We start from the raw sequence: 27,986 nt of genomic DNA, 5'->3' as shown, positions 1-27,986 counted from the left end.
GCAGCTGAAATATGCTCAAAACAGGAAATGGACACCATGACATCTTCTTCTGACAAATGTGTTCCAAGTCAGGACACTCAACATACTTGAAATAATAAAGCACTCTTTTCAGGATAACATTTAATCCATTCAAGATTAAAAACAAATTCCTGTAAATGTTCTAGTTATAAAAAATAGTTCGTTTTTGTACATTAACATATTTTTGGCCATTGAAGAATATTACATTTCTTCACCTTGAATAATTTTGTTGTTTTTACACTGCATGACTTGAGTCCGTATTGAGTCACAGTGACGTGCTGTGAAGCATTAGTGGTAATCCATGAATGTTTAGTCAACACACTGGAACTGAAAGGGCGTTGTCTAAAGTAGAGGTATATTTGCACCCATGACCCCTCATCACTGCTCACACCCATTTTGATGTGAAGATGCAACAGCTTTCCCAAATGACTGATCTCCTCAACCATATCTCAGAGGAAGTGAATTTCCATTGTATACATCCATAAACACAATCTTTCAGTCACTAATAATTGATTTGCTCATAGATGATCTTAGAAACACAGATCAATAAATCGAGAGCTTTCCTTTCATGCTCTCTGTTTACCATGACAGACTAGTACAGTCTCCACACCACTCCATATGCTGTACCAATCTATTGGCAACAAAAACTGAAGTTAGAATAATAAATAGCCAAATAAAACCTTTAATTATTATTTACATGAGTTGATTTTGTTGCCTAGAAACTAATAAACGTTTCAGTTGTTATAAAAATCAAGTGCTTGAATCACTGGATAAGACTTAAGCAATACCACCACAGTCTAAAGTGTCATAAAATAATGATGTAACTCCTCCTACATAATAATTCCTTTAAATAACTGTCTTATCTTTGAGGAAGCACTGTATCATTTTTGTATTTCTGGTTTCAACTCTTCTCTGACACTATCAGCAGATGTAACATCTCACACAATGGACTGGATATCTAGTGCTACACTATTCCTGTCAGGTAAAACAAGTTTGTGTGTTGTGATTTTATCTATTATTTTCTAATTATGAAGGTCAGCAAACAGTAAAATTATGACTGGCATTTTGATGAAAACTGTGTTTTTCAATCATAAAACTAAAACAGGTTCAAAAACTGTAATAAGTCCATGCAATCGTTATACATACATATCTGACTGTTATGTACTGTTAGGTTTGGTTTAGCCCTGTATGGGGCTAAACCAAACCTGAGGCTTTTTACATTAATGTCACATCATATGTATCTGTCCAGTTTATTCTGACATGTTTAATATCATGTTTATTCATGTCTGTATAACAATTGAGCAGAAATGTAAATAACATGAAAAATCAAACAAATTCTAAGCGGATTGATAGTTTTTAACTATTGTTGAAACAATAATGATCATATTAATATGGCTGAGTCATGGTGACAAGAAAAAAAATGAGTGCATGTAATAATGATGAGGTATATTTTTCAAATACATGTACATTATGGAGAACAAGCACTATATGATATACTGGTTATTTCAGACAGCTGTGTAAAGCTAATGCCCAAAAAATGAAGGCAAAAATAAGGCCGGTCATTTCAGGGGGAAGCCCTCTACAGGACATTCAATTTGCAATGTAAAATTAGATTGTAATTTTATGGTTTTCATCTGAGAAAAAATTTGCCTCTCTGTATTTTTTGAATATCAAAGTTAGTAATCACAGTTTTCTGATTTCAATTTATTTTTGGGATTTATAGAAATGCTATACAAACCTTACTTATCTCAGACATTTTCTGACTTATGTGTGTGTTTTTGTTTGTAAGTGTGTGTGTGTGTGTGTTGGCCTATGTTCCTTCAGGGTCACATACCTGGTGGCAATCACACACTCGCTCTGATGAGTTTGTTTGGGCAGCTTTGAAAGGATGCAGCAGTGCATCAGCTTTTGATGGCTTGGTGCCTTGAAAGCAGCTAGTGAAGTGCTACTCCTACTTTGGTTATTGTTTGGATTTGTTGTAAAGTTATGTTATGTTAGTTATGTTAAGTTATGTTCACCAGTCTGTCCATGTGCACAGGATTTGGAAATTGCGAGCTGTTGAGTGGTGTGTGACTCTGGTGTGGACTCTGGGATAATATTGACATGAGTCTGGGTCTAAGCAAAAGCCCTGTGGAGACTGGTCCTTCCAACTGCTTTGAACTTTTTGACTCCTGTCTCTAAATAGGTCTTGCTGATTTGCAGGTTGTGTGTGTGTGTGTGTTTATCTGTAGGAAAATCTTTAACTCTTATAAAATAGATATATACAGTTAAAAGTCTAAAATGTATGCCCTCTTTTTCAAGGTGTCCAGTGGGCAGGATTAAAGTCTTTGTCAGGCCAACACTAGTCCCAAGGCCTTATGTTGTGTGCGTTTTTGTTTGTAAGTGTGTGTGTGTGTGTTTTTGTCATAACTTGATGAATCTGACATAGTTCAGGAGAGCAGGATGTATGTGCACACAGGTGTGATTGTCTATTTAGCTGCATTTTTTTCAATACTATAAATAAGCAAATTATACAGTATAGTAATGATATGTTTTGATACTGTGGTATACCTGATAAATATCTGGAGCTTTAAAAAGTACTACAATATCTTTTCTTTAAAGTTTATGTTTCAGCACTTACTCTTGGACTGATCGATTAAAATACAACAATCAAAGACACAAAACTGATTCCAAATTAAAATATTAAAAATGTTTTTTAACTGAATAACTGTTCTGAGTAACAAAATTCAGAGCTTTAAAATGTTGGACTTTGGTGCTCTCTAGTGGTCATAAAAGAAACATTGTGGCTGCATTCAAGAAATACAATGAAACTAACACAGACTGTATACTGTTTCTATAAGTGATTATAGATAGTGCTGATAAAATCACATTATTATTCCATAATCAGCTTCAATAATGTTTTTCTTTCTTCTTTAATTCTCAGTCTTAAATGCAGCGCTTTGTTTCAATATCGATCCTGCGGCTTGGAAGACCCTGAGGAGCTCTGCTGCTGGTTTTGGCTACCAGGTGGTTCAAAGACAATCAGAGTAATACTTTTGCTTTTTTGTCAAAGAAATATTGAATCATGTAATCCATATTAAAACAATGGGAGCTTTTTCACTTCACCTCATCCACCAAACTTGTATCTTATGTTTGGTTTTCTCTCGTTAGCTTGCTCATCAGTGCCCCACTAGAACAGTATTCACAAAACAGAAAAGGGAAAATATATAGGTGTACCACCTCTGGAGAAAACTGCCAAAATATACAATTTCAAGGTAGGTAGTTTCTTAATGTCTCAACAGAATGTCCTGAAACTCTGACAGCATTTTTCAAGTATTCATTAAATCATATTCAACTTTTTTTTTATAGTGATCACAAAATGTATTTTATGAGTGTTTTAACATCTAATGAATGCTTCCAATCCAGAGCCAGATTTTGCAATCAACATGTCTCTTGGTTTGACAATGAAAAGTGATCCTGGAACCCAAAACACTGTGGTGAGTTGGTGAACTGCAAATACACTGGCACAGGAAAATAATCAGTTAACTCTAATCAGAATTTGACCTTTTCTTTCTTTTCAGGCATGTGGTCCAACTATTCCAAAGGACTGCAAAAGCTACACTATGTACAATGGTGTGTGTTTTCAGATAGACCAGTACAATATATTTGGACCTCCAATCCCTTCTTCCATTGACGGTAATTAGCATACTTATATTATTTGAAAATATACTTATGTTTCATGCATGCCCACACATACAACATGGGCTGTGGGGGTCACAGAATGAACAAAATCTAATCACTTTCTTTTTTTTTTTGCAATGTAAGCTTTGATTGATACAAAGAGGAGTTTAGTTGAGACAACATAAAACAGAGTATAATACTTATTGTCATTGCATGTGCCACATATAATAGAATTACAGTGTCTCTTCATCAAGAACTGCAAACCATACATGTACATTTGAACCCCCACGCCCCTTAAGAAGAGAAACAGTGCTTGTATTCAGCAGACTGATTGAGTTGGCAAATAGGACAAAATTTGTACATTTTAGTTTTTTTTATTAATTGTAACTACATGTTACTAGTTTGAATTTGATTGGGTTAATTAAAAAAAGAGTTTTTTGTTTTTTCTAATTTTTCTTTGTTTAGTTTTAGTCAACTTAAACAACCATGGTCTGGTGTCACAGGCTGGGTCTCTGAACCAGCGGTCTGAGTATATTTTTTTATTCATCTCATGTTAGATTTGTGATTATATCATGATCATGTGTTATTCCTATTTAGCTTTCAGTTGAGGTTAAAGTCAGCCATTATTTATGATTGTCTCCTTGGTTTCTGCGTTTGTGTCTTGTCTAATTTATCATAGTCTGTTATTTTGAGTCATCGTTTCTCATAGTCTGTCATAGTTTGCTCATAGTTTTGCAGTTTGTTCATCGTTTCCTTAGTTTTCATGTTTCCTCCTTCCATCAACCAAATAAAGGCTCGCTTTCTGTTTGAATTCAGGTTCTGTTCTCCTGTGTCTGCATTTGGGTTCACATCTGAAACGCACCGGCTGCTCAGCCGTGACAGTCTAAGAGTGACATGTTTCCTTTTCTTTGTTTGTGATTTCTTATAGCTTCTAGAAAGAAATACAAATAACTTCAAAAACTAGTGTAACTAATAAAAAAGTAATTTTTTAACAAATAAAATTTGAAATTAAGAAGTGAAAATTTTTGTTTTAAATTCACTGCAGACCACAAAGAAAGTTGTTTTATTTTGTTATGCGAGTTGTGCTAAGTCTTAAGTGGTGTTAAACATTCAAACACAGGACTCAATTTCAAGTTAAATAGGGCCCAAAAAAGAAGTGAAAAGGAGATTTAAAGGGAAAACAATGATGTTAATATTATTCTTCCAGAATACCAAGAAATTCAGTCTTTTCCACAAAAAGGGCACAGAGAGCAGTTCAGAAACACTAAAAGAGCATTCCTTGCCCATCTGTTTGACAGAATGCCTGATTGGAACAGACATCGCCTTTCTGTTGGATGGTTCAGGGAGTGTAAAAAGTCAAGATTTTCAAAAAATGAAGACCTTTGTGAAAAACCTCGTTGGGTCATTTCTCTCAAGTGATACAAAGGTGAGGAACTGCACTGCTATTCTCAGTTAGACATAGACATTACAAGTACATGTAGCTTTTTTAAATTTCCATAAAAATATGTTTTTTTTTCTTATGTTTTCCACTTATTTCCACTTTCCACTTATTTCTCTGTGCATGTTTTTTCTTCAGTTTTCTGTTTCCCAGTTCTCTCATTCACCAAAGGTCCATTACTACTTTAATAATTTTTTCTCATCTGGATCATGGAAATCTAACATTGATAGAATTACACAACTACGTGGAGGAACTTACACAGCTAAGGCCATCGAACATGCTGTGTAAGTGCTGCCAAGATTTTGCATGTTTATTGTGTGATCTTTTTATCCAAAACACTGATGTAACCTTTTTCAAAAGAGTCTAGTGTTTGTGGATGTCTATACAGTTAATGGAGCAAGTCAGATATTAGATATAAAAACTGTACTTGTAGAGCTATATTTAACTGAAATCTAAATTCCCTGTTATGTTAGAAGAAAATACTGTTAGAAAGCAGGGTATGATTGTTATTTAAGAGGTTATTTTACTTAACCTCTAAGACAACAAGATGAAAGATGAACTGAAACTCTATTTTCTTCATTCAACAGCCAAAATGTTTTTACACCACAAAGGGGATCCAGATCAAATGCAAAGAAGGTGCTGATAGTTATAACTGATGGAGAATCTCAAGACTCAAATCGCTTACCATATGTAGCACAGCTAGCTGAGAGTAAAAAAATAGTTCGATTTGCTATTGGGGTAAGTACCTGTTCATTGAGCCTGTAAAGTTAACCTAATTTATACATTCCCAGCAGTTCCTGAGGTCACGTGACCAGGGCTGGTCGTCCAACATGCGAGGCTGAAAACAAAAGGCGACAGAGCTTTTGTAACTGTGGCCCCCAGATTGTGGAACTCTCTCCCTTTGAGCCTGAGATCTGTGGACTCCGTGGTCGCTTTTAAAAGACAGCTAAAAACTCATCTTTTAAAACTTGCTTTTGGTTGACTTTTATTTTTAGGTTTTAGCTTCTGTGAAGCACTTTTATCTTGAAAGGTGCTATATAAATAAAATTTTACTTACTTACTTACTAATTTTCTTATGCAATTTAAAAAGTACAAACATTGATAGGAAACTGATTGCTATGGGTGATAGATATGTAAAAACGGCTATTATAATGTATTTAGATGTTAGCATCTATAAGAGCATTTTGTTATTTTGGGGAAATTATGAGAGTACAGTATACAAACTCAGTACTCATTGCAAATGCAAATATACTTGGATCCCTTTGGTTTAATAGGGAAACAAATCCACACAATATAATAACTTCAATGTGTGTGTGTGTATGTATTTCCCCTCTAGGTGGGGGATGCGTTTAATAAACCTGAGGCAAAACAAGAACTGGACACCATTGCATCTTTTCCCTCAGACAAACACGTGTTTCAAGTTAGAGACTTCAACGCACTTGAAATAATAAGACAGAACTTAGAGAAAAAAATCTCTATCGAAGGTACAAACATAAACTTGCTTTGTTGACATTTTCTGGAGTAAAGGCCTGGTAGAGCATTACAATGGAGAAAAAGGAATTTGGTGACTGGTAGGATTTGTTTCTAAATTACTTTATTTTTGGAAGTTTCTGATTAATAAATTAATTTATAATATTAGGAATCCTGTGTTTTCATTATTCCATTGTTTGTTTTTGGCTTCTCAGATATCCCTAGTACTTGAGATCTCCAGTTCTGATTAAATTTTAATACTCTCTGTAGTATTCTCATCAGTGTTTCGGTGCTGTGTCTTCCCCCCTCTATTACATGTCTACAGACATGTCTGTTATGCATGTCTGTGCTTTTTTTGCTGTTTCAGTTGTTATTTACTTTTATGAATATGGTTATTGTCTTTATTTCAAACAACTTGAATCAAAGCTGAAAATGTGCACAGCTTGAGTCATTGTCCAGAAACTCGTGGTTCTAACTGTATTTAAAATTTATAGCAATTCTTCCATCTGAAGTTGATAATTTTATCTTTGTCCATTTGTAAAATGACCAAAATACACTCTGACATGCTTTCAATAAACAGCAAGTCATTATTTAGAATTATACCATTAAGTCATAATAATAGCATGAATGAGCAAATCGGAATTTATTACAGTCTTTTAAATTTGTGTTTATTTTTGTGTTTCAGGATCTCAGACCAGTGGGGAGTCACTGAGAATGGAAATGGCTCAAGAGGGATTCAATGTAGCTTATGTGCCTGAGGTAATTAAAACCACTTTAAACTAACCAGACAGTCAAGTGATATACAAAAAAGGGCAGCCAAACAAACTTCAGATTTTAAATTAATTTCTATGAATTCAATATATATCTATCTACACTGCAGGGAATTCAAATGTCTATTGTTGGTGCCAACCAGTGGACGGGAGGCTATACTCAATTTACAACTGGGTATGACAGGGTGAAAACATACGAGATGCCATTGGAGCCTGACAGTTATCTTGGTGAGAATATTACACTGACAACAAACTAACTGTAAACATAGCTATGCTGTAATTATTATTATTGGACGAAATATAAAAACTGAAAAAAATATTCAAAATGCTGAAGGTGTATATGCTAAAAGCATTTTAATATCAGTCACATTGTTTTGATTGTCTGTTACTTAACATAAAATATGAAACAAATGGCTACAATTAAAATAATAAAAACAATAAATAAAAAAACCTGGAAAACCCAGAAGACTGGAATAAGAAAAGACAACAATAACAAATAAATTTAGGTTTAAATGACCAAAAACTGCCCTCAATAGTAAGATGATAGACAAATGGATGAATGTATGGTTGGATGGATATGCTCACTAGTAAGTATGTTGGGGGTTCCTTTGTGATTCAGAGTATAGAAACTGTAATCACTTTAACAAATAGATTCAGAATAAAATTAGGTGAAGACTTCTTTTGGTCTGCAGACATCTGTAACATGCAGTAGGCTTAAGGCAAGAAAAGGGTATGTTGAAATAGAAGGCTTCTTACTGCAAATGATGGCTGAATTATAGGATACAAGTAAGTTTTTTTGTTTGTTTTAATCTGGTATGTTAGACAGTTGTTGAAATATGTAATTTCAAACTTTGCTCCCTGCAGAGGTACTTTAGAAAAATCTATACAATTTGTCTATGTTAGCCACATTTGATTTTTTTTAACTAATGACTTTGACTGCTTGACTGTTAAATTCTAGGTTACTCCATGGCAATTGCTAAAACCCAGCGTGGCTCACTGACAGTTATTGGTGCTCCAAGGTTCAAACACAGAGGAACAGTGCTTGCTGTGACATGGAGTTTACAGTTCTCAACAGCTAACAGACAAAGCTTTATGAAACAAACGATTGAGCCGTTTCCGTGGCAGGTACAGCTTTACAGTATAAGGCGGACATGAAAAATAAACTATAATCAAAACCTGTATCATTTTTATGTATCTGATGTTTTTTTTCTTTAATAATTTGTTCCTTACACAGTATCAGACTGGTGAATATTTCGGGGCAGAGGTGTGTGCCATGGACATAAATAATGATGACATCACTGATCTAATCTTTATATCAGCCCCAATGTACACGGAGCCTGATAGAGAGGGAAGAGTTTATGTTTGCAGATTAACTGGTTCGGTAAATATATTTAGAATATTTATAATATTTTATGTACTACAGTTAAATTAATCAGTTTATTTGCCAACTTTCTTAATGATCATAAAATATTAACTCTCTTCCTTTTAGTTCGTGGAGTGTAATTTTGATGATCCATTAGTACTAAGAGGACATGCAGCTGTCAAAGGAAGGTTCGGCTCTTCTCTTGCTGTGCTGCCTGATCTAAACTCAGATGGATTCAGGGATTTGGCAGTTGGAGCACCTTTGGAGAATGATGGTGAAGGCAGCATCTACATATTCCACAGTGAAGGAGGACGAATCAGTCCTACTTACTCACAGGTGCACAGCATCAGAGAGCTCACAATGATGTCTAAACTCATCTATCATGTAATCTCAATATTGACAAAATCTGCAACTTGATTAGATAAAATATGTCCATGTACACAGAGAATTACTGGCTCTGAGGTCCAGTCAGGACTGAAGTTCTTTGGCGTGTCAATCAGTCAGTCATCTTTTGACCAGAGTGGTGATGGACTGCCTGACTTAGCGGTGGGCTCAAAGGGCAAAGTTGTTTTATTGAGGTAAGTCCAAGACAGTCCAATCATGTGTTATTGTTGGCAATGTTTCTGCCATCTTAAAAATATTATTAAGTGACCAAAAACCTTTAAGCAGTAGTGGTTTATAAAATGTGTTGTGCTTACTTTTGTGAAATCGTGTTACTAATTCTGGTGAGATCACCACTAATGATACCATATGTTAGTATGTTATTAATTATGAAGGTAAAAGTAGTTCACATGTATATTACTACTTTCCAGATCAAGGCCCATAGTAATCGTGAAAACTGACGTTTCATTCAGCCCAAAGCAAATCCTTACTACGAATGTAGACTGCTCAAAACCACTCGAGAACACAGCTGAACTCTGCTTTACCATGAGCAGAGTGTCTACAGTCAACACAGGTTCATCATTCTCCTCTCCCTTTCTAAACTACAAAGTCACTGCCCATCAGCTTAATGTTTTTTATTTATATAAATTCATAGCATTGAAATCCATTTGTGATTTATTCCAGCTCAAGCAAGGATTCATTATACTTTAACAGTGGATGCCACTCGGAAACCTCCAAACAACCGAGCATACATCAGTGGGAAACAACAAGAGCAGTCTGGATCATTTACTATAGACTTAAGAAACAGACAGTGTTCAACTGTAAAATTCTATATTGAGGTAAAATCTAACAATATCTGGAAAAAAACAAAACAAAATATAAACAATACAATACAATCAATCGATTTCAATGCAAAGAGTCCTTTAACACTGAATCTAAACCATTCATCCCTCTTCTTGCAGGCCTGTCCTGAAGACTCTCTCAATGTGCTCTCCAATGAGCTCAAATTCACATTTGATGGTTTATCTTCCAACACAGATCCCAAACCAAGTCTGTCCCCACAGACTAAAACAACAACCATTCATCCTGTAAGTCTATTAACAAAACAACTTCCTCCACACCCTGATTTCTAATTCTTTTGTCTACACGCATAGGCATCAGTTTTTGGAAAAATGAGTCCTACTCTACATAGTTCTTTACCTTAAAATTATAGTTTTTGTCTTAGATTATACACTTTAAATTGTTTCCCTGAGCGTCCAGAGGACCAAGATGTCTTCCATAAATGGATCAAGTTGTTTTGTTTCCTCTAACAACAACACAAAGCCTCCACTAAATGGCAGCACACAAAAATTGGTCATTGGATTTGGCTATACAATGTTCAAATTGCAATCCGTAAATAAAACGTCATGTAAATACTTTTTTCCATCATGCTCTCTTCCACAGTTAGGGTTTGACATCAACTGTGGCAATGACAACAAGTGTGTTGATAACCTGAAAGTGGATTTCAACTTCACCAGGTGTGGCAGAATTACAAGACTTTGCTTGGCTGCTTTCCTTTTCCTTTGTTCTCATCCTCCTTTATACTTTGCCAGATCCTCAGAGGTTAAAGTGGGCATTGATGAGCTTTTGAATGTCACAGTCACAGTGGAGAACAGAGGAGAAAACTCCTACAACAGTCGTGTTATTCTCACGCACCCAGCTGGACTCTCCTACAGGAAGTTCACGAGTCAGCAGGTAAGGTATCAGGATCAAGTCTGTATCAATTCATCACTGATCTGCTGCTCTTCCAATCCATCTAGCAGTCATTTTATTTTATAATAAAGCGAAGAATTGAGTGCAGCCCCTTGGACAGTGAAGATGGTTTATCCCGGGGAAGGACAGACTGCACTATTTACAAGCCAATTTTCAAGAGCAAAACTAAGGTTTGTTTGTTTTCTTTATACATAAAGTATATTCTACGTTCTGCATAATTTAGCAAAAATTATTACTCAGTCTTATCTCTCTCATTCAATTAAGGTTTTCTTCATTGTTTCCTATGGAATTGACAACAACAGTCTACTTGAGAAGAAGATCTTTGTCACTGTGAATGCCAGCAGGTACTGTTCATTTTGGTACATGTACTCATTAAAGCAATATCCCAGACACAATACAAATATTTTCAATTCTCTCTTTCAGTGGAAATCAGGAGCATGCCACTACAAGTGAACTTTACAAAAAGAAATGGATTGATGTGAAATACAGCATTTTCATGACATTTGAAAAGTATGTGCTGTTCTATTTAAATCAATCTATCTATCTAATTGTTTTTCTTTGTATTTAACCTTAAAAATATATCTGTTTAGCTCCCTCAGTTACAACAATTTCACATTTGGGATGAATAGTTCGCAGAAACCAGTTCAACAGTCAGTCACGGTGAAATATACCTTCTCCATAGATTTTTATTTTTTTTTAAATGTATTGTGTTATATAAACCTAGCTATAAAGCTTGTAATTCTTTTCTTTTCTTGTTTAGATTACAAATGATATCAGAGCGCTTAATTTCACTGTGGTGATCAGGGTTCCAGTGAAGCTTGGTGAAAAAGACATTTGGGTGGATTTGAACAATCTACAGGTAATTTATATTCCAGAAGATTTAGCTGCTGACCCCAAAATGGCTCAAGCTTAGCTGTGGGACAGATGTATGTGAGGACCAATCACACTGGCACTTAAATGTATTCCAGATCACAGACTGTCAGAGAGGAAATGATGAAGAACCACCTTTCAAAAATCTTGTTCCTCAAATACTGACAAATAAAGTAGTTGTAAGTACACCTCTGCACATTAGCTACTGAAATGTAAATTCACAGTAGATTTTAAAATTCAAATTGCACTGGGTCAAGACAAGTGTTCCATTCAGTCTTCTTTAAATCACCAACAGGACTGCTCTGTAGCCAGGTGCAGAGTGTTCAAGTGCAACACATTCCTGGAAAGACGGATGAAGAGGACATATGAAATATCTGCCAACCTCAGTTCAGGATGGATAGAGCAGGTAGTTGAAGCGAAATTTGTGTTACATGTTTCATTAATATATATATGTATATATACTGTATATAAAAAAAATTCCCCTCTCGCCCCTGCGGGCGGTCTATCCTTCAAGCGACTGTCCTCTACCATAGGCCTGGGAGCTTGAGGGTCCTGTGCAGTATCCTTGCTGTTCATAGGACTGCGCTCTTCTGGACAGAGATCTCAGATGTTGTTCCTGGAATCTGCTGGAGCCTCTTGCCTAGCTTGGGAGTCACTGCATCTAGTGCTCTGATTACCACTGTTACCTTCACCCTCCGCATCTTCTCAAGCTCTTCTCTGAGCCCTTGGTACTTCTCCAGCTTCTCATGTTCCTTCTTTCTGATGTTGCTGTCATTCAGGATTGCTACATCTATCACTACAGCCATCTTCTTCTGCTTTTCTACCACTACTGTGTCAGGTTGGTTAGGCATCACCATTTTGTCCATCTGTATGTGAAAGTCCCACAGGATCTTTCTGGATGTCAGCCACTTCCTCTGGTGGTACATACCGTGCAGGGGCCTGTCCTTCCATGATGGTTCCTCCTCTTGCTCCTCATTCTTGGGTTTCTGCTGCCTGGGGTATTCACTGAGCAAGTGGTTGGTTGGGGCCACTTTCATTATGCATTCATGGATGTTCTTTGTCTCATCCTGGAATGTGGTTCTGACACTCACCAGTCCCCGGCCTCCTTTCTTGCACTTAACATACAGCCGCAGGATGCATGCAAGGTCAGGAACTTCCTCATCTTGATCTAAATGACTTCTATCTCCTCCTTTGGCAAGCTTATTATTCCAGCAGGGTACCTGATCATGGGCAGGATGTAGGTGTTGATAGCTTACTGTTGTTCTTACCGTTCAGCTCACCCCTCTGGACTTCCCTGACCCGCTGCAGGTACTTTCCTAGCATTATGTTTGGACACACTTCAAAACTATGAATGAACACATATGGAATTATGTAGAAAAAAATGTTTGAAATAACTCAAAACATATATTTTAGATTCTTTAAAACAGCCACCCTTTGCTTTGATTACTGCTTTGCATACTCTTGACATTCTCTCGATGAGCTTTGTGATGTAGTCACCTGAAATGGTTTTCCAACAGTATTGAAAGAGTTCCCAGAGATTCCAGTCACATCCAACTACCAGCCAATAACCACCCTCAGTACCACATGGAAGCTACTGTCTGGCTAAAATGAACAGGCACATTGCTCAATACATGAGCAGGGCACAGAAGGGAATTGGCAAGAATACCAGAGGCGCAAAACACTAGCTACTGGTAGGCAGAGCAGTCAGCCAAGACTGCAACACTAGGGTGACCAACCTGTGTGCTGCCTGGATTGACTACAAGAAGGCCTATGACTCGATGCCCCACACCTGGATCCTGGAATGTCTAGAACTGTAAAAGACAGGGCTCTAGACTAACTTTTTGCCATGGGCGTACCAGTACGCCTAACTTTAAAAAGTTAGGTGTACCGGCACAAAAGTTAGGCGCACACAAATTTTATAATAATTTATATAATATAATGTGTTTTTCTGGATACACTGTGCTTTTTCAGCATTCAAAGATTGATGACACCGTGTCAGAGCACTGGCTATGAATTTCAGAAGGATCAGGCCTTAACTTAACCCTCCTGCCATCCTTTAAAAAACTCACACCCATCACCCTAGGGACCATTCTCAGCCACGCCCAAAAACGCCATAAAAAGACCATATATCCATATTTTATTCCACTTTAAATTAGCCAACCTTGTAAAACTACTTCTCCCTGAAATATTCATGTAAAGTTTTAATTATATTGTCGTTGTTTTAACCCTTCAAATCCCAGTGTTATTACATGAGCGCCCTGTGTTATAAGCCCCAAAAAACGAAACTAAATATTTCCACAAAAAACCAGTTGAAGTAATATGTGATTGTCATTATAAGTAGGCCTTTAGATGGACCAAAGATTGGCACCAACATACATTTTGACCTGCCATTATTTTTTTGCATTTTTTTTGCAATTTAAAAATTAAAACTTCAAGGCCCTGAGTCTTCATTGACATCCAAGAAAAGAAGAAAAAATAAAATCATATAATGATAATTTGGGGATGAAAAATAGCGTTTATAATGGAAGTCAATGGGCAGAAAATGGTCCCCAGGGTGATGGGTGTGGGGATTTCTGCTGCTCAGCCATTTTAGGCTGATTTAAGGAATTCACACTGGAATATTAACATTGACAGGTAAAAACTATCCTGTGGCAAGTTTGGTTATATTCCACTGAACACAGTGGAAATGGCAGCCATTTAACACATAGCAGTGGCACAAAAAGGTCCCAAGAAGGCAGGAAGGTTAACAGAAAAGTTAGCAATAGTTCTTTTCCTATTACAGCTACATACACTTCTGTCGTGCCTAGGCTGCTCACTAGGGCTGGGTATCATCACTGATTTCTATAATCCATTCGATTCCGGTTTTCAAAGTCCTGATTCGATTCAACTTAGCCTCAGACAGTCAGAAATATTATAATTCTGATCATTTATCAGTACTGACTTCATCAGAATTGTGAACATCACAGCAGATGCCTTTGTGTGAAAGTAACTGAGAATAAAACACAGAAAAACATGAAGGAGATTTTCCTGGTCTGGCTTTTTATAGCAGATAACCTTAAAAATATTCTACAATGTTCTGCATATAAAGTTTAAATTTCTTCAGTATTGAACAACAGAAAAAATAGGCTTTCTTGTCCGAGGTCATTTAAGTGAAAAAAGAAAAAGACAGCAGCCACAGCGTTGTAAACAGCGGTAGACTGGTGGGTAATAAGCGAACGAATAATACAGAAAACAGAGATTGGAGACGGGAAACTATTCTTGAAGTACAGAGAGAGATAGAGAGAGAGCTAGCTGTGCATGAAGTGTGATTTTAATAGTCGTGGAAGCAAAACAGCAAAATTCATGACGACATTGATCAAATGTGAAGCGCAGTTTGCTGCTTCTTTTGCTGCTGGCTTTTTGGATGGAGAGAGACAAAACCTGCAGCTCAGAATCAGCGCAAAAAGACGTAATCACAGCGCGGACCGGACACATCAGAACCGCTAAGCTCCGACAGCGTGTCCGTCTACGGGCCGTCGGGTGAGAAAGCCGAGAAAGACAAAGTTGATTCTGATGCGTCGGGTCCGTTCAGTGTTTACGTCTTTGTGTGGAATCCGTGTACCTGCTCTCATTTGCTGTTTGGTTGTTGTTGAAATGGTTTTGTGAGCTTTAATCTGAGAATCTGGCGTTTCTGGCAAAACAGTTATATTTAAAAGTTGATTCAGAATTTAATGAATTGATATCGCTTTATTCAAGCTACTCACCTCCCTCTTCCACCTGCACTTTCTACTGGACCACGGCCAATCAGAGAGGTCCCGCCCCTGACTATCTCTGATTGGTTTAGTCCACGATAGGGGTATAATGTGTGTCTGTTGTTGACCACAGCGAAGGTTGCAGATTTTTTTTTTTTTTTTGCTACCGGAACAGTTGGTCGTACAGGTGCAACCAAATATATTTTTTTAGTCGCACCACTGAAAAATTTGGTCGCATTTGCAACCAAATTGGTCGCACTCTAGAGCCCTGAAAGATCAACAGGACTCTAGGAGCCTTCATCATGAACTGAATGGGAAAGTGGCGTACAACACTAGAAGCTAACTTCAACCCCATCGCACAAGTCACCATCAAGTGGGAGATCTACCAAGGATATGCACTGTTGGGCACAGAGTGACGAAACCTGCAGCTTCAGAATTTGTGAGGTGTCGGCTTTCAGCTCCCGCAGCATGTACATGTATGTGCTGTCGGGTTAACGATCCGCTCTTTGTGTTTATATCTTTTTGCGGAATCTGTTTACCTTCTGGGCGATCGTGGCTCAAGAGTTGGGTGTTCGCCTTGTAATCGGAAGGTTGCCGGTTCGAGCCCCGACTTGGACAGTCTCGGTCGTTGTGTCCTTGGGCAAGACACTTCACCCATTGCCTACTGGTGGTGGTCAGAGGGCCCGGTGGCGCCAGTGTCCGGCAGCCTCGCCTCTGTCAGTGCGCCCCAGGGTGGCTGTGGCTACAATGTAGCTTGCCATCACCAGTGTGTGAATGTGTGTGTGAATGGGTGGATGACTGGATATGTAAAGTGCTTTCGGGTCCTTAGGGACTAGTAAAAGTGCTATATAAATACAGGCCATTTACCATTTATTTCTCTCATTTGCTTTTTTCGCTGTTTGGCTGTTGTTGAAATAGTTTCGTGAGCTTTAACCTGAGATTCTGATGTTTCTGGCAAAATACATTTATATTAAAATATCAATTTAGGATTTAATGAATCGATATTGGCTTATTAAAACCAAGACTGATTTGAATCTGGAAATCTATTTTTTAAACTCATCCCTAATTCGAAGCTCATTCAGATTTGAGTGATGTAGTCCGATGGTAAAAATGGCATTCTAATTTTCACCCATCTAAACGGTAACTGTAACAGAATACAGTTACTCATATTTTGTATTTTAAATTCTTAACGCCGGTACATCTATTCTGTTACTCCCCAACACTGGCTACCCTACTGGGGTAATAATCTTGCCAAAGGAGGAGAAGCCACTGATATCAAGACGAGAAAGCGCCTGACCATGCATGAAGGGTTTCAGCCCAAGTCCAGCATCCTGAGGCTGGACTTGGCGTGCCTAGCAAAAGAAGTTTGGGAAAAACTGGTATACAGAAACATCTGTGTCAAGTATGGGCTGGATATCATGAGGTCAAAATAGGAGACACCCCCTAGGGTGGTCAAGAATGACCGAGCGAAGATCCTGTGGGACTTCCACATACAGACAGACAAAATGGTGATGGCTAACCAACAAGACAGCCGTCTTCCTCTGGACAAGCAGAGGAAGACGGCTGTAGTGATAGACGTAGTGATACCAAATGACAGCAACATTAGGAAGAAGGAACTTGAGAACCTGGAGAAGTACCAAGGACTCAGAGAAGAGCTTGAGAAGATGTGGAGGGTGAAGGTAACAGTGGTCCCAGTGGTAATTGGAGCACTCGTTACAGTGACCCCCAAGCTAGGTGAATGGCTCCAGCCGATCCCAGGAAATATCTGTGCAGAAGAATGCAGTTCTCGGAACAGCAAAGGGACCAGCAGGACCCTCAAGCTCCCATGTCTCTGGTAGCAGACCCGAGCTTGAAGGATAAAGACTGTCCACAGAGGCGAGAGGTGAACACACATTGTTCCTGTATATGTATGAGTAACTTGGTAAGTGAAATAATCTAATTTATGGCCAGCTCATTCTATTTTTTTTTTCTTAGATTGGACTTCAATCTGCCAAATTCCTCTTAACCAGCACAGTCAGTCTCGAGTACGACAAAAACCAGTACATCTACTTTTCAACAGGTTCTGACAACCCTCCTGTTCGTAAGGTGAGTACACATTCTTGTCTATTGTTTGAGTTATTAAGAGCTTCTTTGGCATCGACATCCTGTTTTCTCTCAGATTGAAGTTGTGGTAGAAGTGTATCCTGAGCCAAATTTCACCAAAGAAATTATTGGAGGATGTCTGGGAGGGTTGGCTTTTCTGGCTTTACTCACTGCTGGCCTGTACAAGGTGAAAGACACTTCTTACACTTTTTCAATAATTACAAAGGTTTAAAACATTTTAGTGAAGATTTCCAGTTAAAAAATAATTTAGAGGTTACAATATTCATTTATGTAGCTTGGTTATTTATTTAAATTTTTACTGCCACTGAAATTAATGATTGCTTGATTTTTTTCCCTTGCATTCCTAGGCTGGATTTTTCAAGAGCAAATACAAACAGATGATAAATGAAAATCCAGCAGACGTTCCAGGTCCAGGGACTGATGCAACAGCAGAATAACAAAGATCACATTTTTTAGTTGTAGGTGTGAACTAAATTAATAGGATGAATATCTGTGAATATACCCTCCTGATATTTTTAGGAATGAATATTGTGCATATAAATGTCAGTGCTACCACGTTTGATTCGCTAAACACAAACAGCTATGTCTGAAATCACTCCATCCCTCACTTACTCTGAAGTACTCTGAAGTATTATGGAAGTTTTGTGTTTTCAAAGTGACTTTACTTTTTTGCTCTACAATGAATCTTTTTGAGATAAACATTTTGCAAACATTGTACAGTGATTGTTTAAAATTCATTGCATGTAAAAAGAAATTTCATGCCATGTGTACTGTAAAATGCATGAAATCCGGTATATACTGTAGCTAAAAACCCTTTGGTTTCTTCAAAAAAAAACTAACCATGTGACATTTGACTTACTTGATTCAGGAATAAATGACAGCATATACAACTTTTCAACTTTGTGTTTTTAATTTATATGAAAAAAGACATTTATTTCATATGTCAGTGTTTACTATTTGCAGTATGTAGCCAGAATATAACAGCAGTGTAGTTTATAGAATAAGCATATACTTGTTTAACTTGTTTATTTATAAATCAAATTATCATTATACAACATAATCCAGTCCAATTGAAAACAATTGAAATTGCCTTTGAAAACACTCGCTCACAGGGCACAGATGAGGCAGGGGTACACAGGTATGTCAATGCTAACTTATATAAGTGAGGGTAGACATATTGCTGTCTCTCCCAGTATTTAAGGGGGTCCTCCAGCCTTCCAATATTTGGCTCCATCGTGTACCGTTGGACCTCAATATTTGCGTCTGCTGTCACATTTTGTGTCTGTGTCTGCCTGACACTCTCATCCAGGCGACGCCACAGTTTGTTACCTAAACAAAAAGGAGAGTCTTATGAGATACTACCAATTCAATTTTCAATTCAATGTTATTTCTATAGTGCCAAATAACAACAACAGTTGCCTCAAGGCGCTTTATATTGTACAGTAGATCATACAATAATAGATACAGTGGAAAACCCAACATTCAGTTTATATAAATGCAACTAAAATGCAATAACAATGGTACCGTGGGAAACAGCCTTAACAGATTGTGACGTTGATGGCTGTGGTGGTGGTGCGGAGGAAGAGGTGGTGGAGGCCCTCATTACGGAAGCACATTCTGCTTTCAGTCTTTTTTCTGCTTCGCTAGCTCTTGCAGGGCTGAGAAACCCGAGTTTTCTGAACCTTGGGTCCAGCAGTGTCGCAAGAAACATAATGCTCATGGTCTGTATTTTATCTAGCTTCTCTCTCAATAGCATCCTCAGCTTCTGAGCCAGAGAAGATCCAATGGATGGTGGTTTTTCCATTTGTTTATTGAGGCAATGATCCAGCATAGTGAGCAAAGGTATGACCTTTGACCCAGACACCCTTTTTTCCTGAGAGAGCTCAGTGGTTGCATCGTTAAATGGTGATAGGACAACCAGACACTCTGAAATTATACCAAATTCCTCAGATGACATAGGTGGGATGTCTGTTGTGAGACTTGCCAAAGCAGCACCCACTGGCTCCCTTTGCTCGAAAAGTCTTTGCAGCATATTGTAAGTGCTGTTCCAGCGGGTTTCCACCTCCTGTAGTAGTTTGAGTTGAAGCTTCCTTAGTTGTTCCTGCACGACTGAAAGCCTCTCCTTACAAAATACAATTTAAAAAAGCATACATTAGATTGCAGAGGTGGGACCAAGTCATTGTTTTGCAAGTCTCAAGTAAGTCTCAAGTCTTTATCCTCAAGTCTCAAGTCAAGTCTCAAGTAATGTCAGGCAAGTCAGAGTCGAGTCTCAAGTCACTGGTGCAAAAGTCCAAGTAAAGTCACAAGTCTGAAATTTTGAATTTCAAGTCCTTTCGAGTCTTTAAAAAAAAAAACGAAAAAATAATGTTGCAGTTATATGCTAAATGTAAATATTAGACCATGTAATTTTTAAATCTGTGTTTTTCTCAACACATGACAAAATAGTGAACTTAGAAAATATACACAAATTGTGAAATTGCACCTCTTTAAAATGCAGTTCAATTAAACCTAGCTCCAAGAATAATTTTCACCGACAGTTCTGAGATAAGCTGCATGTAAACTGGTTCTTCTCTCTCCCTCCCTGTCCTGCTGCTACTTCAGTGATAAAACGGCTTAATGATCAGCTGATGGGTTTTTCTGTCGCGAGTCCGTCTCTCTTGTTTGTTTTTGGCCCACTTTGCACCAGAAAGAGGAAACCAGTTCAAAAAGGAGTTCAGTTTGTAGTTCAGTTTTGCTGAACTATAAAATATTTTGGGTGCAGTGTATTTTTTACATACAGGTATAACAGAATAGCTTTAGTGTTGTTGAGTATGAACTTATACAAAATGCAGCAAGATATTAAAAAAACAGTTTTATTGATTAAAACACACTATATCGGAGTCATATCGGTATCGGCCGATATCCAAATTTATGATATCGGTATCGGACATAAAAAAGTGGTATCGTGCCATCTCTAGTACAAATACAGCTGCTCTGTGACGGCCTAAATGTTCAGATTATTTTGAGTATTTGACTAACCACAGAGTGTTGTATGTTGAACTTTAGTGGGAATGATTTTTTTTTTGAAGCATTCAACATTTTTAAATGGCAGCACATAATCACACCTGTGGTCCTCAGGGGACAAAAATGTCCCCATCTGGTTTGATTGATACGTAATTAATATGAACTGGATTTTTCCCCCACTTTTAATTAAAACTTAACTCAAACATTTCAACACTATTTCTTTATTCAATTTCAAATTTATGTCTGATAAAATCTAATTTAAATGAAATGTTTCTTTATTTTGGGGTAAATAAAATCAATAAAATCATCATATATTGTGATTATCCTTTCACAACCAGAGTTGGTTATTTTAACAGATTATCACAGACGGGTAAATTTCAAAGTTAATTTAGGAAGCTGTTTTTAATTACTTCTAGTTTTTTACTGGCAGCAAATAATCACATCTGTTGTCCTTTGGGCTCAAAAATGACTATTTATAAAGCAATAAGTATAAAAGATCATCCATCTCTGTGTTTCAAGGTTTTATTCAACTTTATTCCAACTTATTACCTGACATTTTTCTATGTTTTGGCATGGTAGGACACCAGGGCATGGGTCTTAGTGAAGGCAAACTTTCATGAGAACAAAGGCGTGTCCATATTTGACACACGTGCAGGAGGAAGCTCAGGTTTATTCTTCTGTTCTGGTCCCATCATGGACAGCTTTCTTTTCTGCAGTTGCAGGCCAAGGGCATATAAAGTAAACAAGTTGTTACACGTAATTGTTTTCTTTTGGAAACCTTCTTTAATGTTAGGGACAACTTGCGTGCCCTGACTGCAGGCCAGACAGTTTGCCATCGTACACTAGCATGTTCCATGTACAGATGGACCTGGCATCACATACTGCCCATGTTTTTATCTCATAGTTACCTGGTTTACTTGGGATGTTCTGTTGGAATGGACACAGTCCTCTGAAGGGGACTAGGCGCTCATACACAGTCACATCAGTACCTGGATTGTACATCAACAGCAGGAGAAACACTCACTTGTTCCATACACATCAATAATTGTGTCATGAACGACGATCATGTATTGTGTCTTTATCATGAAATTATGTCCTTTTTGCTATTCTATGATTATGTCAATCACGGTACCATGAAAACTTCCCTAACAGACTTAGGATGTCATAAACTGGCCATAGCGACTTTACTGGATGCACGGCAGTAAGAACCACATACCTACATATGCCTACAGCTGCATTCGATCCATTTTTTTTCCTCTCTCGTTGTCCCTCCTTTTTTGTCATTGAGTTGGCTGTAGAGCAGGTCATCTACTAATTGGATGGTTGTTGGTTCAATCTCTGTGTGCTGTAGTCTGGAGTTCTTACCAAAGTGTCCTTGGGCAAGTTACTGAACCCCAACTTGGTCTCTGATGCATCCATTGGCATGAAAGTTGAAAGTTAAAAAGCATAATACAAGCAGAATACACTGTGTATAATGCATTCAGTGCTCAAGTAGAAAAGCAACTGAAGGAGTATGGGACCTGGCATATGTGCTTGGACCGTGGTAGTTCGTCTTTCTCTGTGACGCACGAGAGAGTCATGCATCTTCTCTCACACATCTTCTATTTCAGTTTCACATTTTGAAAATTCAAGAAACTTCAAAAAGCCAAGTCACTTTTTTTTTATGTCCCATTTGGATCTTTAGCCATCAGAATTGTTGTCTTAAGGCCAAGAAAGATGCCAAGTGGATTTGTTTTACCAAGTGGATCATCATGGCCTTGCCATATTGGTCCATTTGATTGACCTTTATTATAATTATGTATTTATTTTATTTTCGGTTGCTACAAACGGGACAGACATGACTGGGGGATAGGACAGGGAGAAAGAATGAAAGAAAGAGGGAGAGAAAGAAAAACAGAGGGGAGAAGAGACGGTGAGAAAGGGGGGAAGAAAGAAAGAAAAACAAACAAAACACCTGGATCACCTGGATGGATAAAAAAAAAACAGAAGAGAAAGCAAACAAAAGAAGAGCAACATAATAAAAAACAGCACCATCACAATAAACTAGCTAGTAGATATTAAACGATATTGTGCAGCACGCAAGATAGACAGCGCACAATGTGCTTTGAGGCAGCAGCCAAGAAAGGTGTAGTCCACGTCTGTGAACACCTGTGTGTACACCTGTGTGCACACCTGTGTGGATCAGCATGCTTGTATACCAAAGGTTTCTCCATGTAACGATCTGCTAGGGAGTGTGGGGAGCCATAGCCCTGTCCCCCAGGGCATGAAGCAGGTATGGAGGAGATCCAGGCCCCAGATATCCAGAGGCCCCAGAGTACGAGGATCCGAGGAGGACCACCAAAAGGAGGGGAACCGTGCCACCCTCCTGGGAAGAGCTGAGTAACGAGAGGTCACCCAGCAGCTACAGAGCAGAGGCCAGAGGGGGTTGCAGTGGCGTGCCCGCGGGCTCTGCTGGTAGCCAGCTGTGCCAGAGAGGACCGAGCTTCAGGCCCAGAGGCCTGAGGGCACCCCACCCCCCGGAAGGGGCCCAGCCGGGCCACAGGCGCCAGGCCCCGCCAATCGGCCACCAGGAGTGAGCCGGTACATACAGTCACTTTCTTTCCAAGCTCCTTAGACTACCACGTCCTGGATGCCTGAGAACCTACTTGAACATAGTTCAGATTCTTCATCACTTTCCTTCACTTTATAGTCTTCTTCCACTTCTGCGGGTGGGTGATGTGCTTTTTTAGAGAAAGGGTAGGATGTGATCTAAATACTGGTAATATGTTCTTCCTGAACATTGATTCTTCCTCCTCATTATACTAAATGACAATATATGCATTGTTCTACTGGTCATTCCTTTCCACAACATTGTAAAAAAATGATCTCACAAGCCTCCAGTGCAATGGAGGCTTGTGAGCATACTTTGTGTATTATTGTAGGGTCTACCTTACAATATAAAGCACCTTGATGCGACTGTTGTAGTGATTTGGTGCTGTATAAATAAAATTGAATTGAATGTAGAGCGCCTGTTTCCTCATTGTGCTGCTTGTTGTTGTTGTTATGACCATTGCTTGACCCCACACATCAGTGATCCAAGATCCAAGATATCTGAAAGCAGTATGGTGTGAAAATATGGCCCTTTGCAACACTTTGTACATTTTTGTCCACGAGGACATCAGGTGTTATAAAATCTAATAAAAACCCCATAAATAAATCAAATTACTTAAAATGTATTCCAATCATGCATAGCATACTACTTTTGCGTTTTAAAAGTCGGTGTTAATGTCCTTCCACATGTGGAAAGCGAGAGAAAACACGCTGCTGTTTGCACATATTTAATAATCAGCTCTGAACAGGAGCAGAAGCAGAGTCCAGCCTGTTGCTCTTACAGTATAATACTCATAATAAAAGTACAGTAACCGTGGTTAGTCACTGAGCAGCCCGGTGCGTCTCTCTTGATTTCTTTAGTCAGGGTAAATTCATTCACCTGCACGGGTTAGCTAAACGAACTTTACAAAAGAAGTTTCCCCTACAGCTAGGGTTGCCAACCGTCCCTTAAAATACGGAATCGTCCCGTATTTAGAAACAAAAGTACACGTCCCGTATTGAGCTAATAAGGGACGCACTTTGTCCCGTAATACAGTGAGAATCAAAAGTAGTCTATAACTTTTAATGGAATTAACACTTTGTTTGAAAACATAATTCCCAGCCCTTCTCCTGCTTTGTGACCAATGAGCTGACAGCACACTTATGACAATTCGAGTATAACAATTCAGATTACCGCTCATCTCATTGGTCGAGGAAAGAAAATACCGGAAGACAACAGATGACCACAACAACAAGCATGGCCAACAGGGGAACAAACGCCGACACTGCGGTGCAAGTCTCGGATGACAGTACACCTAAAGCTGGGCAGACACTGTGCGATTTTTTCAGTCGCGTTATTCAGCTCCTGCTCAAACTGCACGATTGACTCGCAGGGGTTAGAAGTTGGTAGGTCACGATGCAGGTCTCACACTATACGGCCCGATGCTCCGATGCGACCTGAGTGCTCACACTGTGCCTCCATAAAATGAAGGTTATAACAGAAAATCTGTCGCTCGCTCTCTCTGTCTTTCACTCACACAGACACGCAAACCACCACCATCAACTTTGCTAAATTGCTAATGAAAAACATTGATCAGGCAGCTGTGATTGAGCAGCAGTGTAGATCCAACTATTTTCACGGTTGTTATGGTCGTGATAATTTTGTGATGCCACATGGAAAAGGCTCGGATGAGCTTTCCAAAGTTCTACAAGTTGTGCCTCCATCGCTTGTGTCCAGATCACACGCAGCACTGCCGTGCTGCTCCGTCTTTTTCACCGACGTTTACGTGTTTGCGCGTGAGCAGTGTGAGTGCCTGTGGTGACGCCCTCACGAGCGATTGATGATCGGGAGCTGGTCGTGAGGTGTTAATCACTTCTCGTTACCCCACGTATACTACACGACGCACGATGAAGGCCAAAATCGGTCCGATCACTCAAAAATCGGCTCAAAATGGGCCTAAAACCACACAGTGTAAGCCCAGCATTAGAGCAGCAATGTTTGTTCCCCTCAGAGAAAGGGAAGAATGGGAAAAGGAAAACACCTGGCTGGAAAAAGTTAATATGGGCATGTGCAGTGATTATCAGCGCTATGTGGCCAGAAGTGTGATAATATAATTTATTTTGTGTAATAAACAACTGTAAGGATAGATGATTACAACAAATAGATGACTAATACATAAAAGTAATACATAGATGAGTAATGATGCGTAATCATGGGAACAAGCGGGTTTTCAAACAGGAGCAGCTGATTAGCATTAGAAAAGCTGAAATAATACCTCAACTGAAGCCAATTGTACTAAATGCACTAAATGTGCACTGTTACAAGAATATTTTTCTTTCTATTGTTTTCTTTTATTTTAAGTTAAGCAGGACAGAGTTCTTTTAAAGAAAGATTTACTTATATTCTCAAAAGTTAAGCATGACAAGCTTCTGTTTAAGAAAGAGGCCTGTTTTATTGTGTTAATGTTGTCATTTTGAGCTAAAAATAAATGGCTAAATGATCATTTGTTTCACATGTGTTCATATCACAAAGAATTGAATATGCATCTACTTAAATCAACTTCAAGTCAAATGGTTAAAAAAATAATTTCACACACAAAAAAAGAGCTAGAAAATTCACCACACTGGGAAGGGTGAAGACAACTGGGTCGCCCGGCCCTGGCCACGAGGTGTCCCTTATTTATTTTTCAGGGAGTTGGCAACCCTACCTACAGCCGAATGCTCATCTTAGCTAGCTAGGTAGCTAGTTAAGGACCTAAATTACAGATTCGCTTACAAACACATTTAACTTACCAAAAATAATGCGGTGGGGCCTCAGGTCCTCCTGTCCGATAGTCCAATTTACTGAAGAACACCTCAGGCTGTCACTTTGAAATAGTCGGTAATGTAAACGCTGGACCTCTCAGCATCTGCCATTCCCAAACAGACACATGCAAGTTTGTCCGTGACCGCAGCCTCTTCGTCCGTGTTTTCTCCAGTCATTGGTCAGCATTATAATATATGCAAATACATTTAGGTTGGAATCCCCGTCCCCCCGCCCCCCAGCGCGCCCCCGGATGCTAAAACAGTGCCAGCAGAGTGAAACCGAAAAATGGATGAAACCGAGAAAAAAAACTGGATTGAAACCGAAAAAAAAAATTGTAAGCGAAAACACAAAAATTACAGTTTCAATTAATTGTTTTTCACTATCATTTTTTTTTTCAGTTTCAGTACCAGACTTTTCAGTACATTTATTTCAGTTACAATATTTTTTTTCGGTTTCAATATTTTTTTTGGTTTCATTTCAAGGTGGCATCGTTCTGATCCCGTACAGGAAGCTTTCACGATGTCTTCTCGGGCGCTGATAATTGGCGTCTGTCTTGTGTCAATAACTTCAATAACTTCAATAATTAAACCATCAACGTGTCTTTTAGACCCCATTCCTACAAAACTGCTCAAAGAAGTCCTGCCATTAATTAATTCTTCGATCTTAAATATGATCAACCTATCTCTAATGATCGGCTATGTACCACAGGCCTTCAAGCTAGCTGTAGTTAAACCTTTACTCAAAAAGCCATCTCTAGACCCAGCAGTCTTAGCTAATTATAGGCTAATCTCCAACCTTCCTTTCATATTAAAAATCCTTGAAAGAGTAGTTGTCAAACAGCTAACAGATCATCTGCAGAGGAATGGTTTATTTGAAGAGTTTCAGTCAGGTTTCAGAGCTCATCACAGCACAGAAACAGCTTTAGTGAAGGTTACAAATGATCTTCTTATGGCCTCTGACAGTGGACTCATCTCTGTGCTTGTCCTGCTAGACCTTAGTGCAGCATTCGATACTGTCGACCATAATATCCTATTAGAGCGATTAGAACATGCTGTAGGTATTACAGGTACTGCGCTGCAGTGGTTTGTATCATATCTATCTAATAGACTCCAATTTGATCATGTAAATGGAGAGTCCTCTTCACACACTGTGGTTAATTATGGAGTTCCACAGGGTTCAGTGCTAGGACCAATTCTGTTTACATTATACATGCTTCCCTTAGGCAGTATCATTAGAAGACATAGCATACATTTTCACTGCTATGCAGATGACACCCAGCTCTATCTGTCCATGAAGCCAGATAACACACACCAATTAGTTAAACTGCAGGAATGTCTTTGTCATGGTCCTGGGTCGGTGACCCAGCGCTTTTAGTTTGTTATCATTTTCTAGATGATGATTGTTTAGGTTCTGTGTTATATTCGGTCTGCCTCTGAGTCTGCGTCTGTATCTGTCTGTCTATGGTGTCACCCCATCTGTTTGTGAATCTGTCTGTTTAGTTCAATGTCTTGTCTGGTTCCATGTGTCTGAGTTTCCTGTTTTATTGTGAAGGTCCGTGTCGTATGTGAGTGTGATCAGTTTACATTTCCCCTGTCCCGTCAGCCCAGATTCCTCCCAGCTGTGTTGCCCTCTTGTCTCTCATCCCCTGATTACTGGTGTGTGTATTTAAGCCCCGTGTGTTTTCCTGCCTGTTGCCGGTTCGTCTGCGTTCCTCCGTGTATCTCTGCATTCATCTGCGTTACATGGTGTCCTGTCTATGCGTCTCTCTGCCCCGCACCCCTTTTGTATGGTCTCAGGTTTGCTTTTTAGTTTCTCCCAGTTTAGGTTTCCGTTTGTAATTGTTCATGCTGAGTTGCCTGTTTTTGCCACCACCACCACCTGGTAAATAAACATCACTCTGTCATCAGTTTGCTGCATCTTGGGTCCTCCTTTTCCTCCACACCACACGGCTCCCTCCGCCAGCCGTGACAGTCTTAAAGACATAAAGACCTGGATGGCCGCTAACTTTCTGCTTCTTAATTCAGATAAAACTGAGGTTATTGTACTCAGCCCT

The 27,986-nt window shown here is 38.8% G+C and overlaps 2 protein-coding genes across 2 annotated transcripts; one reads left to right on the top strand and one right to left on the bottom strand.

The window, feature by feature from the left end:
* The first annotated feature begins 963 nt into the window (after positions 1-963).
* Positions 964-18,229, top strand: LOC146703044 (integrin alpha-M-like). Its single transcript, XM_085466154.1, has 30 exons — positions 964-1,000; positions 2,942-3,044; positions 3,169-3,272; positions 3,424-3,494; positions 3,579-3,693; positions 4,977-5,104; positions 5,255-5,400; positions 5,704-5,854; positions 6,453-6,600; positions 7,272-7,345; positions 7,467-7,584; positions 8,315-8,481; positions 8,591-8,737; positions 8,846-9,055; positions 9,164-9,297; positions 9,532-9,674; positions 9,785-9,939; positions 10,063-10,188; positions 10,544-10,617; positions 10,693-10,834; positions 10,924-11,022; positions 11,117-11,196; positions 11,276-11,362; positions 11,443-11,512; positions 11,613-11,711; positions 11,821-11,901; positions 12,018-12,128; positions 17,428-17,538; positions 17,612-17,722; positions 17,904-18,229. The coding sequence occupies exons 1-30, from the start codon at positions 964-966 to the stop codon at positions 17,991-17,993; spliced, it is 3,432 nt and encodes a 1,143-aa protein (XP_085322280.1). The 3' UTR covers positions 17,994-18,229.
* An 83-nt stretch (positions 18,230-18,312) lies between these two features.
* Positions 18,313-21,978, bottom strand: LOC146703043 (zinc finger BED domain-containing protein 4-like). Its single transcript, XM_085467311.1, has 4 exons — positions 21,925-21,978; positions 19,081-19,678; positions 18,667-18,885; positions 18,313-18,326 (listed from the first exon to the last, which is right to left on the bottom strand). Exons 1-4 carry the CDS (start codon positions 21,976-21,978, stop codon positions 18,313-18,315), a joined length of 885 nt encoding a protein of 294 aa, XP_085323437.1.
* Positions 21,979-27,986: the final 6,008 nt, after the last annotated feature.

Source organism: Copadichromis virginalis, linkage group LG8 (genome assembly GCF_057382275.1).
Source record: "Copadichromis virginalis isolate Kocher_CV1m ecotype Utaka linkage group LG8, C_Virginalis_male_GT1.1, whole genome shotgun sequence".
In the NCBI taxonomy this organism is placed as follows: domain Eukaryota; kingdom Metazoa; phylum Chordata; class Actinopteri; order Cichliformes; family Cichlidae; genus Copadichromis; species Copadichromis virginalis.
This window is presented reverse-complemented; position numbering and strand designations above follow the sequence as displayed.

Bases quoted from the DNA above. Each gene is read 5' to 3' on its own strand.
- LOC146703043 (XM_085467311.1), bottom strand. From the start codon at position 21,978: ATGGATGCATCAGAGACCAAGTTGGGGTTCAGTAACTTGCCCAAGGAC. The intron at 19,679-21,924 runs GTAAGAACTCCA...GTATTTTGTAAG, and splicing joins ACTTGCCCAAGGACACTTTG to GAGAGGCTTTCAGTCGTGCA. The intron at 18,886-19,080 runs GTACCATTGTTA...CTTTTTGTTTAG, and splicing joins TGTTAAGGCTGTTTCCCACG to GTAACAAACTGTGGCGTCGC.
- LOC146703044 (XM_085466154.1), top strand. From the start codon at position 964: ATGGACTGGATATCTAGTGCTACACTATTCCTGTCAG. The intron at 3,045-3,168 runs GTAATACTTTTG...TTCTCTCGTTAG, and splicing joins GTGGTTCAAAGACAATCAGA to CTTGCTCATCAGTGCCCCAC. The intron at 12,129-17,427 runs GTAGTTGAAGCG...TTTTTTTCTTAG, and splicing joins GTTCAGGATGGATAGAGCAG to ATTGGACTTCAATCTGCCAA.